General features: G+C 39.1%; 1 protein-coding gene across 2 annotated transcripts in view; it reads right to left on the bottom strand.

The window, feature by feature from the left end:
• The window catches only part of LOC137616453 (U11/U12 small nuclear ribonucleoprotein 48 kDa protein-like), a 143858-nt gene extending 130697 nt beyond the window's left edge, over nt 1–13161 (bottom strand). Inside the window, exon 1 of one of the 2 annotated variants that reach the window (XM_068346229.1) lies at nt 12901–13161. In XM_068346229.1, the coding sequence (XP_068202330.1) occupies nt 12901–13023 (123 nt within the window). In that variant the 5' untranslated portion in view covers nt 13024–13161. Of the gene's footprint in view, nt 1–12610; nt 12721–12900 lie in introns of those variants that run through there. The other variant, XM_068346231.1, reaches the window with a different exon arrangement.
• Between the last annotated feature and the right edge of the window lie 2590 nt (nt 13162–15751).

Here is a 15751-nt window from a genome sequence, read left to right as displayed (position 1 = left end):
CCGGTTTTGCACATTTTGAAGCTTTCTTAGTAGTGTATTGGGCAATTTGTAGTACAGAGAATTGCAATAATCAAGCCTTGATATTACATGACTCATCACTAAAATTTTTGTACTGCCCTCTGTTAAATATTTTCTAATAAATGCTATGTTTCTCAGGTGATAGTTACACACTTTCACTGTGTTCACAATTTGGTCCCTCATTGACAAATTACAATCTATCAGTACACCCAAATTTTTCACAATAGGCACAATCCCAACATCAGCATCACCAATTTTTATACTTTGAATTAACTGGTAATTCTTCAAAGCCACCTTTGTGCCAAAGAACATACATTCTATTTTATCATCATTTAATTTGAGCTTTTTCCTCTGCATCCATGTTTTTATTTCAGTCATTATCTCATCAATTTTCTTCTCTGTATCTTGTGTTGTTGAAATTGAGAGGTAAAACTGAGTATCATCTGCATATAGTTTAAAACCCACTTTTTGTTTTTTCAAGATGTGTGATAGCTCGATAGTATATATGTTAAACAAGATAGGGCCCAGAACACTACCCTGTGGTACACCCTTCATAAGAATTCTCTCATTGGATCGGTTTCCAGAAACTTCTACAATAGTCTTCCTGTTCACTAAGTAACTTCGCAAAAATTTCAGTGCTTCCTCAGTCACTCCAATAGACTTTAAGTCGTCAAGTAAGTACTCGTGCACAACAGTGTCAAAAGCAGCACTAAGATCTAACATAATCAAAATTCCACACTTTCCCCCATCAAGAAGACCTATCATATCATTCATTATTGAGCATAAGGTAGTTTCTGTAGAATGATTAGCTCTGTAGGCCGATTGATTTTCCGGGAATACCTCTAACTCATCAATATGCGCCCATAATTGTTCACTTATGACTTTTTCAATAAGCTTTGACATGTAGGATAAATTTTAAATGGGCCTATATGAATTTAGCTCGTTTACATCACCTTTCCCTTTGTAAATTGGTTTGATCAACGCAGTTTTTTCACAGCTAGGAAAACAGGATTGTGATATACTTAGGTTAATTATGTTCAGGTAAATATTATATACAACTTGCTTGTTTGGAGCTTCACTTATTGAACTGTTTGGGAAAAGGTCGTTTCCACAATATGTATTCTTCATCTCTCTCATAACCTTTAACAAGTCGCACATATTTATTTCCTTAAATTTTATTAACTTCTTTCCCTCCTTCACTGGCATAGCTGACTGTCCTTCCAAGTGATTTTGGGGGAAACCTCTATAGATTTTATCAATTTTTTCATTAAAGAATATAGAAAAACTCTCTGCACAAACATTGTCAGGCAAGACATATTTTTTCTTTAATCCCATCAAATCATCAAGGTTTTTGTGAAAGTCCTTCATGATATTGGTTTTTTTAAATTCGCCGTTGTAGAATTTTCTTTTTGTTTTTTCTAACAGGATGTTATAGTCATTTCTGGCCTTATTATATAGATTTCTGGCTTGTAAGGATTTGGCTCTTTTCCATCTACCTTCCATCTTACGTCTGTGTCTTTTTGCCTTTAATAGCTCACTATTATACCATCTAACATTTTCGCGTACAACTATTTGTTTGTTCTTTATGGGACACATGGTATCGTACATTTTTCCAAAATTGTCGTTGTATTTCTTGGTAAAACACCCAACACATTCTATGTCTACCATATGTTCACATTGTGTGTTCACACAAGACATTTGTGCTACACTAGCTTCAATAAAATTCTCAGCATCAAAATTTTCCTGTTCCCTATATGTGATCCATTTTTTCAATACTCTGGTGCAATTTATATTAACATCAAAGGTGATGAGTTTATGAGTTTTTGAGATCTCAAAGTCTGGTTCCACTTCAAGGTTTTTTATTAGGTCTGAGTCTTTTCCACATATGACCAAGTCGAGTGTATGACCACCTACTGACGTTGATACCAAAACACTGTTTATTAAATTAAACATCTCAAATACTTCCTTGAGTTCTTTAGCCTTATTATCATTTTCATCATCTACCCAACAATTGAAGTCTCCACCAATTAATGTATTTTTAATATCATCCACCACACCCACAAGAATACTAAATTCTTCAATGAATTTCCTCATATTACTCCCTGGTGGTCTATATAATGATATTATATTCAATACCTTATTGTTTCTTGTCAGTTTTAAACAGATATATTCAAACGTTTCAAATACTATTTCATTCATGATAGAAACCCTAGAGAAGGTTTTCGACACAAAGACACCCACTCCTCCTCCAGTTTTGTCCTTTCTTGGTACGTGGTAGAAATCGTGAGTACACGGCGTCATCTCCTGAATCTTTGAGTTATCACTAATATTTCCCTGCAACCAAGTTTCCGTTAATAAGCATAAATCTAATTCCATTTCGTTAATAAGATTTCTAATCTTTATGGTTTTATTCCCCACCGATTGAATATTTATCAGACCACACTTAACCAATAGGCTAGACACCATGATCGGTTCTATTTTTTATCCTGGTAAGCTCCTCCTTGTATACTTTACAGTTATCGTCATATGTCTTATGATTCGTATCATTGTAGTTCCTCACTGTGCAGTTATGACACTTTAACGTATTTACAGTACAATCCGTGGTTCGATGATTCTGGCTACACTTGGCACATACCTGAGTCTTGCTACAATTTTCGGCAGTATGACCAAATTCCTGGCATTTATAACACTGAAATACATTGTAGGAATCATAAATTTTACAGCATCCTCCAAGCATGGTATATACTCTATCATCCCTTTTACGGAAGACTTTCCTGATAGTTGGACTACACTTTATAATGACGTGCAATTTACCGCTTTGTCTTGATTTAAACTTCCTAATCAATTTAAAGTCCTCTTCATTTTCACATATATCATTCAACCATTCATTCTTCTCCATTATACTGGCAATTATATCATCTTCATTTTCATCAATATTGCAGACCTTGATCTTTGGTTTAAGTAGATCCTTTTTATCTACTTCTACCTTAATGTCATTCTTGACCTCTTCTAAGTAATTTTTTGCCTTTTCTAACCCAGTTTTATCCGCAAAATTAACTACCAAGTGGCCTTGTTTAGAGGTTTTGACCTGTTCGACATTCGTGGTTATCTTCTTCATGATAGTTTTCTTGATATCTGAAGCCTTCTTATTTTCCTCCGTAGATTTTATAACCAAAGTGTTTCTTGATTTCAACTTACTTGCATATGTGGTCTTCGTCACATTCTCTTGTTCGTATTCCATAAGTTTCTCTTTCAGCTCAACAATTTCTTGATGCATATCAGTGTATTGAGCAGTTATCATATCCATAAAACCAGACATCTGTTGTTGTACATTTACCTTCATCTCTTCTATGCTGATGCTTAGTCTCATCATGTCTTCCCTTGATTGCCTGGCCCATGAACCATTGGGATTTGCAGTCTCGACACATCTTGGACATTTATAAATGATGTTCCTGCTTTTTAAAAGAGTACTTGTACCATCCCTTAAATTAGAGCAAGCTTCTTCATCATGGTACCATCTTCGGCATTCATCGCATTGTATCCCATTCGCGACATAGCACTCACAGTGCTCACACATGCCATGATTGCCTAAGTCATCACATTCTTCATTAGCTGCTGCCATTATATTTTCCTCTTTTCCTTGGAGTACCGTGTCGATTTCTGTCACAAATAGATCGAAATCTTTCACGGGATTAAGTTTTTCTTTTCGTTTTCTAGAGAAGGGCATATTGAGTCGTTTTTCAATGACTTTTCAACACAAAAAAAGAAAGACTTTGTCGATTGGTGTCTATGATCATACCGAAATAAACCAGTCTCTGAGAAGGAAGCATAAGTGACTTCTTGAGATTTATCCTGATCCCCAGATCCTGACAAAACTCCAGAAGCATATCCCGGTGATGAAGGAGGGTCATCTCTGAATCTGCTAGAATCAGCCAATCGTTGAGGTATCTTAGTAGACGAATATTGTTCTTGTGAGCCCAAGATGACACTAGGGCGAACACCCTGGTAAAGACATGGGGTGCAGTTAATATACCAAAGCAAAGAACCTTGAACTGGTAATTTTTTTTCGTGTATGAATCTGAGATACTCCCAGTTTTTTACATATCTTTATTTGTTCCCCTCCCCAAAAACAAGTAAGGGGGTTTACAGTTGATCAAGGGTAGGATGTTGCTTCAGCATCTGAATATAATTTTATGAGATTCTAATCTTAGTCACAAAATGTACAGTATTCAATTTTACATGGAAGTAGATACTGCACAGTATATTCTAAGCTTTACTTTTCTAGAAACCTTGGCTCTTATAGTATTCATAGTTATGAAAGAGCCAGTGCCCAAAATGCAAAATGCAGGTTCTTTCTTACTATACCTATTCTGTGTGCTAGGACAGGGATTGTACATTGTCATTGGCTGTTTATAAAGAGAATACAGAATCAAGAACTTGAAAGCAACTCAAAAGGTTAAAGTAGGCATCATAAATAAGGGTGGCTCCAACAATATTATATGCTGACAAAAAAATAATTTAGTCAGCAATGTTTTATTAGTGATTTAAGGTATAAACCTAATCACACAGTACTATACAGCAGCTCTGAAATATAATTTTGATATGTTCTTATCATAATGTTAAGTCAATCCAAAGCTTCTGATCACAAAATAGGGGTGACTGAATTCCAAATTTCATGAAAAAGATGCCACAGTTTCAGGAGTCCCTTCAAATCTAAGATATTATCTTTGAAGTGATAAAAACCACATCTAATTAATGATGTAGCCCTTAGATTAACAGAAGAATAATCAAGAATTTAGTTTGTTGCTTTTTTTGGGAAAAATAGGAAAGTTTGGCATAATAAAGGGTTTTTTGTTAAATACGGTAGGTTACCTGTATAGTGATACATAAATGCTACCTAATTCCATTTAAAATATCTTAAAACTACGGTAATAGTATAGAACACCACGCTCTCCATTTACTCCAATATAATGTAATCCTGCAGTTCTCACCTTCTTGCACAATTATCAGGTGGTTATTTAAATTCTAGGAAAGCAATAATTAGCAAGACACGTTGAAGAGGGGAGAAGGGGTTATAAAAAGAAAATAGCTCGGTTTCCTCACTAAACGACATGGAACTGACGTCAACATAGTCAACCAAGCAGATTGTGATGCCAGCGTACATAAACAGAAGTTCGTGATGCCAGCGTACATTTGATATACAGTATATTCAAAATATACTTAATCAAGAATTGTGATTAATCAAAAGTGTCACTACTGTATTTGTAAATTGCATATTTTAAGGACACTTTTGAGTAATTAATCCATTTTTAATTAAGTATATTTTGAATATACAGTAAATCAAATGTACGCTGGCATCTCAAACTTCTGTTTATGTACGCTGGCATCACGAATTCTGTTTGGTTGATGATGTTGACATGTCAGTTCCAAGTCATTTAGTGAGGAAACCGAGCTATTTTCTTTTTATAACCCCTTCCCCCCTCTTCAACATATCTTGCTAATTATTGCTTTCCCAGAATTTAAATAACCCCCTAATTACTGTGCAAGAAGGTGAGAACTGCAGGATTACATTATATTGGAGTAAATGGAGAGCGTGGTGTTCTATACTATCACCAAAACTACCCCAACAAGGAAAAGCAGATTCGTCTATATATTTTATAATATGTTATTTTCATTAGTAAAATAAATTTTTGAATATACTTACCCGATAATCATGTAGCTGTCAACTCCGTTGCCCGACAGAATTCTACGGAAGGGATACGCCAGCGATCGCTATACAAGAGGGGGGTGTACTCACAAGCGCCACCTGTGGCCAGGTACTGCAGTACTTCTTGTTGACACCACTTCAATTTTTCCTCGGTCCACTGGTTCTATGGGGAGGAAGGGTGGGTCAATTAAATCATGATTATCGGGTAAGTATATTCAAAAATTTATTTTACTAATGAAAATAACATTTTTCAATATTAAACTTACCCGATAATCATGTAGCTGATTCACACCCAGGGAGGTGGGTGAAAACCAGTGTACATGTATATCAAGAAGCTAAGTATCCCGTATTTCATATTATCAGTTATTCAAAATAACAATGAAATTACAAGTACCTGGTAAGGAAGTCGACTTGAGCCATTACTCTGCCTTAAATAAGTTCGTCTTCCTTACTGAGCGCAGCGTTCCTCTTAGGAGGCTGAACAACTCTAAGGTGCTGAAGTATCAAGGGCTGCAACCCATACTAAAGGACCTCATCACAACCTTTAACCTCGGCGCTTCTCAAGAAAGAATTGACCACCCGCCAAATCAACAAGGATGTGGAAGGCTTCTTAGCCGACCGTACAACCCATAAAAAGTATTCAAGAGAAAGGTTAAAAGGTTATGGGATTATGGGAATGTAGTGGCTGAGCCCTCGCCTACTACTGCATTCGTTGCTACGAATGGTCCCAGGGTGTAGCAGTACTCGTAAAGAGACTGGACATCTTTGAGATAGAATGATGCGAACACTGACTTGCTTCTCCAATAGGTTGCATCCATAACACTCTGCAGAGAATGGCTCTGTTTGAAGGCCACTGAAGTAGCCACAGCTCTCACTTCATGTGTCCTTACCTTCAGCAAAGCAAGGTCTTCTTCCTTCAGATGAGAATGTGCTTCTCTAATCAGAAGCCTGAATAGTAAGAAACTGAGTTCTTAGAACTTGGAAAAGAAGGTTTCTTGATAGCACACCATAAGGCTTCTGATTGTCCTCGTAAAGGTTAAGACCTTTTTAGATAGTACCTAAGAGCTCTAACTGGGCAAAGTACTCTCTCCAGTTCATTCCCCACCAAGTTGGACAGGCTTGGGATCTCGAACGACTTAGGCCAAGGACGTGAAGGAAGCTCGTTTAGCAAAAACCGAGCTGCAAGGAACATGTAGCCGTTTCAGATGTGAAAACAATGATCCTGCTGAAGGTGTGGATCTCACTTACTCTTTTAGCTGTTGTCAAGCACACGAGGAAAAGAGTTTTTAATGTGAGGTCCTAAAAAGAGGCTGATTGGAGAGGTTCAAATCTTGATGACATAAGGAACCTTAGGACCACGTCTAGATTCCAGCCTGGAGTGGACAACCGACGTTCCTTTGAGGTCTCAAAAGACCTAGGGAGGTCCTGTAGATCTTTGTTGGTGGAAAGATCCAAGCCTCTGTGGCGGAAAACCGCTGCCAACATACTTCTGTAACCCTTGATCGTAGGAGCTGAAAGGGATCTTACTTTCCTTAGATATAACAGGAAGTCAGCAATCTGGGTTACAGTGGTACTGGTTGAGGAAACTGCATTGGTCTTGTACCAGCTACGGAAGACTTCCCCTTGAGACTGATAGATTCTGAGAGTGGATGTTCTCCTTGCTTTGGCAATCGCTCTGGCTGCCTCCTTCGAAAAGCCCCTAGCTCTTGAGAGTCTTTCGAAAGTCTGAAGGCAGTCAGACGAAGAGCGTGGAGGTTTGGGTGTACCTTCTTTACGTGAGGTAGACGTAGAAGGTTCACTCCTAGAGGAAGAGTCCTGGGAATGTCGACCAGCCATTGCAGTACCTCTAAGAACCATTCTCTCGCGGGCCAGAGCGGAGCCAACCAACGTCAGCCGTGTCCCTTTGCGAGAGGAGAACTTCTGAAGTACCCTGTTGACAATCTTGAACGGCGGGAATGCATACAGGTCGAGATGGAACCAATCCAGCAGAAAAGCATCCACGTGAACTGCTGCTGGGTCTGGAATCGGAGAACAATACAACAGGAGTCTCTAGGTTATCGAGGTAGCGAACAGATCTATGGTTGGCTGACCCCACAGGGCCCAAAGTCTGCTGCAAACATTCTTGTGAAGGGTCCACTCTGTGGGGATGACCTGACCCTTCCGGCTGAGGTGATCTGCCATGACATTCATACCGCCCTGAATGAACCTCGTTACCAGCGTGAGCTTTCGATCTTTAGACCAGATGAGGAGGTCCCTTGCGATCTAGAACAACTTCACGAAAGAGCCCCTCCCTGCTTGAAGATGTAAGCCAGGGCTGTGGTGTTGTCAGAGTCCACCTCCACCACTTTGTTAAGCTGGAGGGACTTGAAGTTTATCAAGGCCAGAAGAACCGCCAACAACTCCTTGCAATTGATGTGAAGTGTCCTTTGTTCCTGATTCCATGTTCCCGAGCATTCCTGTCCGTCCAAAGTCGCACCCCAGCCCGTGTCTGATGCGTCCGAGAGGAGAAGGCGGTCGGGTTTCTGAACAGCCAAAGATAGACTTCCTTGAGAAGAAAGCTGTTCTTACACCACGCGAGAGAAGACCTCCTCTCTTCGGAAACAGGAACTGAGACCGTCTCTAGCGTCATGTCCTTTATCCAGTGAGCAGCTAGATGATACTGAAGGGGGGGAGGTGGAGTCTCCCTAACACGATGAACAGGGCCAGCGATGAAAGTGTCCCTGTTAGACTCATCCACTACCTGACTGAGCATCGGTTCCTTCTCAGCATGCTCTGGATGCATTCTAGGGCTTGGAAGATCCTTGGGGCCGACGGAAAAGCCCGAAAAGCTCGACTCTGAAGATCCATACCCAGGGAGACAATGGTCTGGGATGGGACGAGCTGAGACTCCTCAAAATTGACCAGGAGGCCCAGTTCCCTGGTCAGATCCATAGTCCATCTGAGAATCTCCAGACAGCGACGACTTGTGGGAGCTCTTAAAAGCCAGTCGTCTGACGGAGCCGGACACAAGATCATGGTACTGCTGCACAGTCTGTGAACTGTCAACCATGGGGAAGCGAGGAAGTACAGTGACAACCCGAAGCTGTCTAGACTGTCTGGGTCGTACAGACAACTCCTTATCGGGTTGCTGAGGTTGCCGCACTGCGTCACAACAAGTCACTTCTGCTGGTTGTTGAACGTCTTCCCAGTGACACACTGACTCCGTAAACAAAAAAATCCTCTAACAAGGACTAAGCTTGGACTGCATGTCTTGCAACACAGCTCAAGGTCTATGGGAGCAGGTGTGGTAACAGACGGGGTTAGCGACTGAAGTGGAACCATTACCTTCCCTGGGAGCATGTTATGCTTAAATAAAAGTCCATAGGAGGCTACGCAGCTAAAGGCTCCTCTCCAAATGACAGAGTCCTCAAGGGAATATCAGAAGGAGGGAGAAAAGCACTTTCTCATCTACAGGGACCATATCCGAGAAAAGCTAAGTTCTCTCAGTGAGGGTTTCACTGGTGCAAAAGCAGCAGACTAGAAGGCAACGTTATGAAACTGCTTGACAGTCTAGTGAGTTGGCAACAACCAAAGATGTGTGACTGAGAAGCATGCGGTAAGGTATGCAGAGCATGTTGTATGCAGAGCATGCTGTATGCAGAGCATGCTGTATGCAGAGCATGCTGTATGCAGAGCATGCTGTATGTAGAGCATGCTGTAAGGTAAGCAGAGCGTGTTGCATGGCGTGTAACATTTCTCAGAAATTCCATGACCAGTGCTAGAGTGAGTAATATCGCATTACCGTCCATTGAAAGTGCACGTGCCGAGGGAATTGATTTAGACTGTTTTGTTGATGAATTTGATAGCCGGCATGATAATCGTAGAATTAAGCTACACTAAATGTACTATAATCTACTTCACCTCAGGAAAGGGAAACTCGCCCTGTTGGCAACACTGCATTACTTCATGCATGCTTGCATAGGGTTTAATATCAACATAATATTACCTTACATTCATAACTCATGATTCATTTGTTTAGAAGATATTTTTGCCATATTTTGCGATTTGTTAAAAATATATTGCAAGGAATACATATATATTTTTATATAAGTAATACAAATAACCTCCATATCATAATGTTTGTGTAGGCATACATGTATATGATTACAAATGCAAGTTATGAAAGTAATGAGGTGTTATTATTGTCATTTGTTATTCCCAAGTTGAATGGGAAGAAGCTCAAGTTGAGGAAAAAATGGCAGATACATGCGTTGAGGTGGCTGACTCATAGCATGAGGTTGCTGCCTCAAGAGTTGCGCTTGCTGTAAGGGTTGCGGATGCGCAGTAGCAGGTTCCTGAGGAACGAGTTAAGGTTCCTGAGGTGTGAGCTGCGAGAGTTGAGGTAGCGGCTGCGCAGAACGCAGTTCTTGTCTCGCGAGTTGAGGTTCCTGAGGTGCTAGCCTAAGGAGTTGAGACTCTTGCCTTGAGGAGGGTTTAGGTAGCTGCAGCGAGTGCTGAGGTGGCTGCCTCATTGATGGAAGAGGTTGTCGTACCTCAAGAGATTGTTGCCTCGCTGGTGGAACCGCAAGCGGAAGCGGAGGAAGTAAGGCATAAGACTCCTGCTCCCATTGCTGAGGTTGCTTTAAGGAAGGTTAAGGTTGCTGCACAACGCTGGTAACTGGCAACTCAGAACGCGGTAAGGTAGCCTGAGGAACCTCAACTTCGTACGCCTGGCAGACTGGACTGCGGTGAGGCGGAGCTCTCGCAGGAGGAGGCGGAGGTTGCTGCACACCGCTGGTAACTGGCAACTCAGAACGCGGTAAGGTAGCCTGAGGAACCTCAACTTCGTACGCCTGGCAGACTGGACTGCGGAGAGGCGGAGCGTTCGCAGGAGGAGGTGTAACCTTCTCAGCCTGAAACTCACGCATTAAGACCGCAAGCTGCGACTGCATGGACTGCAGCAAAGTCGTCTTGGGATCAACAGACGATAAGGTCTGTTGAGGCAAAGCCTTAATAGAAGATGAGGTCTGTTGAGGCATCGCCTTACCTCTCTTAGGAGGTGTGCAGTCACCTGATGACTGAGGAGAGTCAGAGCTAACCCAATGACTGCATCCGGGTTGTTGAACTCTAACTTCGTACGTCTGGCATAGGTCTGGACTTTACGTTTAAGAGGTCTTGAGACCTGAGACCAGCGTTTTCTCCCCGAAATTTCTTCTGCAGACGAGCAAAATAAGGGCTCAATCGTCTGCGGGTGGGAGTGACGGTCTCTGTAAGACACGCCCGCAACCACCGAGGATACTTCTGTGCGCCGATCAAGGCCTGCCGAACCCTTTTGCCCTTCGACATTGCTTCTCCCCTGGGCTTGGGAGCTTGCAAGAGGTCCCGGACTGGGAGGACGACTGGCACGCACAGAAGTACCCTCACGCACAACACTGACACACTTTGCGCTAATCACTTATCACTTTTGATTTTCTGTTTGCACTTATTTCACTGAACTCGAAACTTTAAGTGGTTTGTACCTGAAACACGCAATTCTATCCTTTCTCAAAAGTTAGTAATTGCGAAAACAGAATTACAATGTAACAGAAAAATCTAATGAAAGATAAATAATTCAGTGGCTGGAAAGAGACTAAACACTAGATCAAATAAACTACGTTTAAAATCTCTCACCGCATAAAGCTTGAGAACAAGAAAAAACTCTAGAAACGTTTACCTTCTTCCCCTAAAGAGACTAGGGAGAAGAGCAAAAACGATAACAACGTTACTCGCTTGAACGAAACGTTTATCCTCCTCTTTCTCCCTCCGTCTCTATCTCTCTCTCTCTCTCTCTCGACTTAGAACCTGAGAGAAGAGCCCAATCATATATATCGTTAAAACATATTATTGTTAAAGGAAAAAACTGAAATATTTCCCAAAATGAAAAGTTCCTTTATTAGAATTAAAACCATTAAGTTAAGAAAGAATGAACAAAACGCTAGACACGGTTACTCTTACTGCAACGTGACACCGTGAAAATTCTCTCTCTATCGTAACGATAGAGCGCAAGTTGAACGTTCTGAACGTCAACAACTGCAGAGACAAAACAAAACGTTAGTTCAACTTTGAAAACAGTACGAGACTATCAAAGAAATTCTTTCAAAAACATTAAAATAGCATAATATGTTAACAGGTAAAACCGAAATGACGGGCTCAATGTTAATTAACTTCGGTACCAAGAAAAGACCGCCTACTATTAGGAAAGGTCGAATATAAACAAATATAAAAATTAATTTTAATAAGTTTATAATAAAAGGAAGTTAATCGAAGAGGCCTATAAAAGGCGGAGAGATATAAAATACAGGTAAATCTATAACTTTTGTTAAGCAAAATTAAGAAAGAGAGTCTATACTCTCTTAGACACCAACACTTCCGTCTAAGGGAAGGGTCGGCCATTTAAAGGTGAAAGAGAGTTCATACTCTCTTCGTCACCATAAATAATCAAATTAATTCCAAAAGCTAGCTAAGCTAATAATAAAACTTCCTGAATAGCGAAAGCTGAAATCTTAGAGCAATACTTCACCAAAAACCGTGAACAAGACTCCAAAATTATAAGCGTATCCATGAACGTCTTGCCGGAAGCACGACAGAGGAAAAATTGAAGTGGTGTCAACAAGAAGTACTGCAGTACCTGGCCACAGGTGGCGCTTGTGAGTACACCCCCCTCTTGTATAGCGATCGCTGGCGTATCCCTTCCGTAGAATTCTGTCGGGCAACGGAGTTGACAGCTACATGATTATCGGGTAAGTTTAATATTGAAAAATGAATATTTTCATACATGTAATACAGTAACACTTTACCTCTGAAAATTACTTATCAAAATAAAGTCAGTTTACAATCCATAACAGTTTTTCAGAACAAAATACATACCATTTTCCGAGATCTTGTATGAGATTAGGTAACAGTTCAAAGAAAAGCTGCAAATAATTGTCCTATCCTAACCTAACACCACCTTACCTTACCCTATCCTAACTACCGTAATTATATGATGTAAACAACCTGTTACGAACTACTAGTCAGGTTATAAACGACATAAAACATTGAAGGGTTTACATACAGATACACTAATATCCTTACTCAAATAATGGTCTTTATCATCTTGATTAGCATTGGCAAGGGGTAGGCAATTTGATCATGAATTGTGATAACCTAAGTCATACCATGGGTTCCAAAGGTGTCGTCCATCCAATTTGTTGCGTAAAATCATTTATAGCCTTATCAGCGTCGTCAATGTAGTCTTGGAGACTATCCAAGTATTCCTCCTTAGAATATGAATTCGACATAATTATCACTTAAAGGAAAGCGTAGCGTCTTCGTCTGAAGTAAAATTAAACCCTTGGATTGTTTGCGAGGGCAAGTAGTAGTTAAGAAGATATTGACTCGTACCGGCACACCGATCTACGTTTTGTGTGTGTGTGTGTGTGTGTGTGCTTGAGCCTGAAGGTTTTTACTTTAACTTTCAGTCACTTCTATATTGTAACAAAAATAGTTAAAGTCAAACAATTGAATCTTTACAAGTTAAAAGACCACCTAGAATATTCACCCATAACTAACTGATGGCAGGTTGTTCATCTCTTGTAGGCTAATCTACAAAGGTATTTCAACAAGATATCTAATTTCCCTTTGACATGCGTATATACTAAGTTCAGCAAGCTTTATTCGTGGCATCATCCCACCCTAAAAATGCTGTTTGCATAAGTGTCCCTCACAAAATAATCTGTGGAAAGAGGAAAATACTTATTTTATTGCACATTCTAGTTGATTTCACAGTTGTAAATCAGGAGAAAATGGTTTTTGTTGTAATCTTTATACCTAAATATTTTTTATCATAATATTCTACACCAAACTTTGAGTGAGCTTTCATTAGCCCTTGCTTAGCAGTGGTATGAGAGAAAATAAACTATCTTCGTTCATCAGATTTTTAATCAACGGTTTATCAAATAAATATATTTCTAACTTTCCCCAGCTGACCGTTTAACTTTTAATGTTTCCAGTTTTTTTGTTGGGAAAACATGATATCATCATTGATTTGATTCGTATCTCTGTTAAGGTTAACAATTTTGCATGATCTTCTAATTCTAATTTAGGGTGTATATTACAGCAAGAGGCGTATTCGTTTTAACGAGCTATATTACCAATATAACTAGAAAAGTGCAAATAGAAAAATGCAGATCTGTATCAATGAGCTGATAATAGGAGTACCACAGTGCAGTGCCAATGACCAGCAGTAGTAAAGAAAATACTCAAATTAACATAACTGAAATAACTGCAGTGAAAAACAAATAACTATTCTAAACAAAAGCTCTTTATTGCATAAGAAAATATCTATAACCATAAATGACATATAAATGGATCGCACAACATGCAATAAAATGTTTCATTTAATTTCTTTTTTTACTTATGTTCAATTTGAAAGATAGTAAACTGATATTCACTATGATAACAAAGGAATTGTGTGTGTGCATTAAGCTTTCCCGTTAGAAAGAGTAAGAGAGTTAGAATAGGGTTCATGTGTTTCGAAAATGATTTCACATGGTAGTCTATGGAGAAAACTGGTTTTATTGAATTCCAAACAATAATATTAAAGGTTAAGTACAAATTACTTGCTTGTATTTTAAACAAGCATTGAAATATATGTACATACGAACATCCTGCACATATAAGAAAGACATTTAATTTGACCTTTTCACAAGATGATCTCTCTCTCTCTCTCTCTCTCTCTCTCTCTCTCTCTCTCTCTCTCTCTCTCTCTCTCTCTCTCTCTCTCTCTCTCTCTCTCTCTCTCTCTCTCTCTCTCAGATTTTTTTTACCTAATTTATCTGTTAATCCTGACTGCATATTCTGACGGAAGTACACGGAGTATAAGAGCAAATGAAGTATTGTGTTATTATTTATAAGCTTTTCTCAGACTCATTTCAATGATAATAAACATATTATTATTATTACTATTATTATTATTATTATTATTATTATTATTATTATTATTATTATTATTATTGTTGTTGTTGTTGTTGTTGTTGTTGTTGTTGTTGCTGTTGTTGTTGTTATTTCATGCTAAGCTAAAACCGATCTTATGTCAATATCTCAAGTAATTGGAGAGAGAAACTTTTCTAGTCTAGCTGAAATAATTATGAGAATAGCAAATGCAAGTATTGATGAATGTAAATTCCCAAAACTGTGAAAAATGGCTTTAGTTACACCAGTTCTGAAAATCCTCTGGATTACCAGAATTAAGCTCACATAGACCTATTTCGAATCCATCCTTAGTTTAAAAAGTGCTAGAATACATAATTCTTGAACAAGTAGACAGTCACTTAGACGTAATAGCTTTGCTTGATAACCAATCTGCTTACATAAAACTATACTCTACGGAGACAGCCATGTGCTCTGTTGTAAATGATATGGTGGAAATAATGGATGAAAATAAATGTGGTATTTTAATATTACTCGATATTAGTAATGCTTTTGATACAGATATGCACGAACTGCTATTAAATTATCTACGGTTAATCGGCGTTGAAGATCAAGCTTTCAAATACCTAAAAGACTACTTGGTTGGTGGAAATTACTGTTAACAAATTGGAAACTCTTATTCACCATATGAACCTTTAAATGGGGGGTTACCCCAGGGGAGTGTAATTTGCCCAATCTTATTCTGCATCCATACTATCGGTCTATCGAAAATACTACAAAGGCATGGTCTGAAGTTCAAACTATTTGCGGATGAGACAATTCTACTCAATAAATGATGTAGACGACACTACTGAAACTCTAAACCGAGTTCTTAATAGTGTTAGATAATGGACGATAATTAAACAACTAAAATTAAAAAGAGAGCAAAACTGAGTTTATGGTGGTGGGTGGTATTCAAAAAACATAAATAATGACTCGGTGCCGATATCAAGTAAAACTCGCGATCTAGGCGTATTTCTTGACTGCAACTTGTCTCTCAATGTCCAAATAAATAATGTAGTAAAAACGCTGGTTATCATCTAAGAAATATTGCTTTTT

Source organism: Palaemon carinicauda, chromosome 22, assembly GCF_036898095.1.
Source record: "Palaemon carinicauda isolate YSFRI2023 chromosome 22, ASM3689809v2, whole genome shotgun sequence".
NCBI lineage: Eukaryota > Metazoa > Arthropoda > Malacostraca > Decapoda > Palaemonidae > Palaemon > Palaemon carinicauda.
Note: the sequence above shows the minus strand (reverse complement) of the source record. Positions and strands in the feature narration are given on the sequence as shown.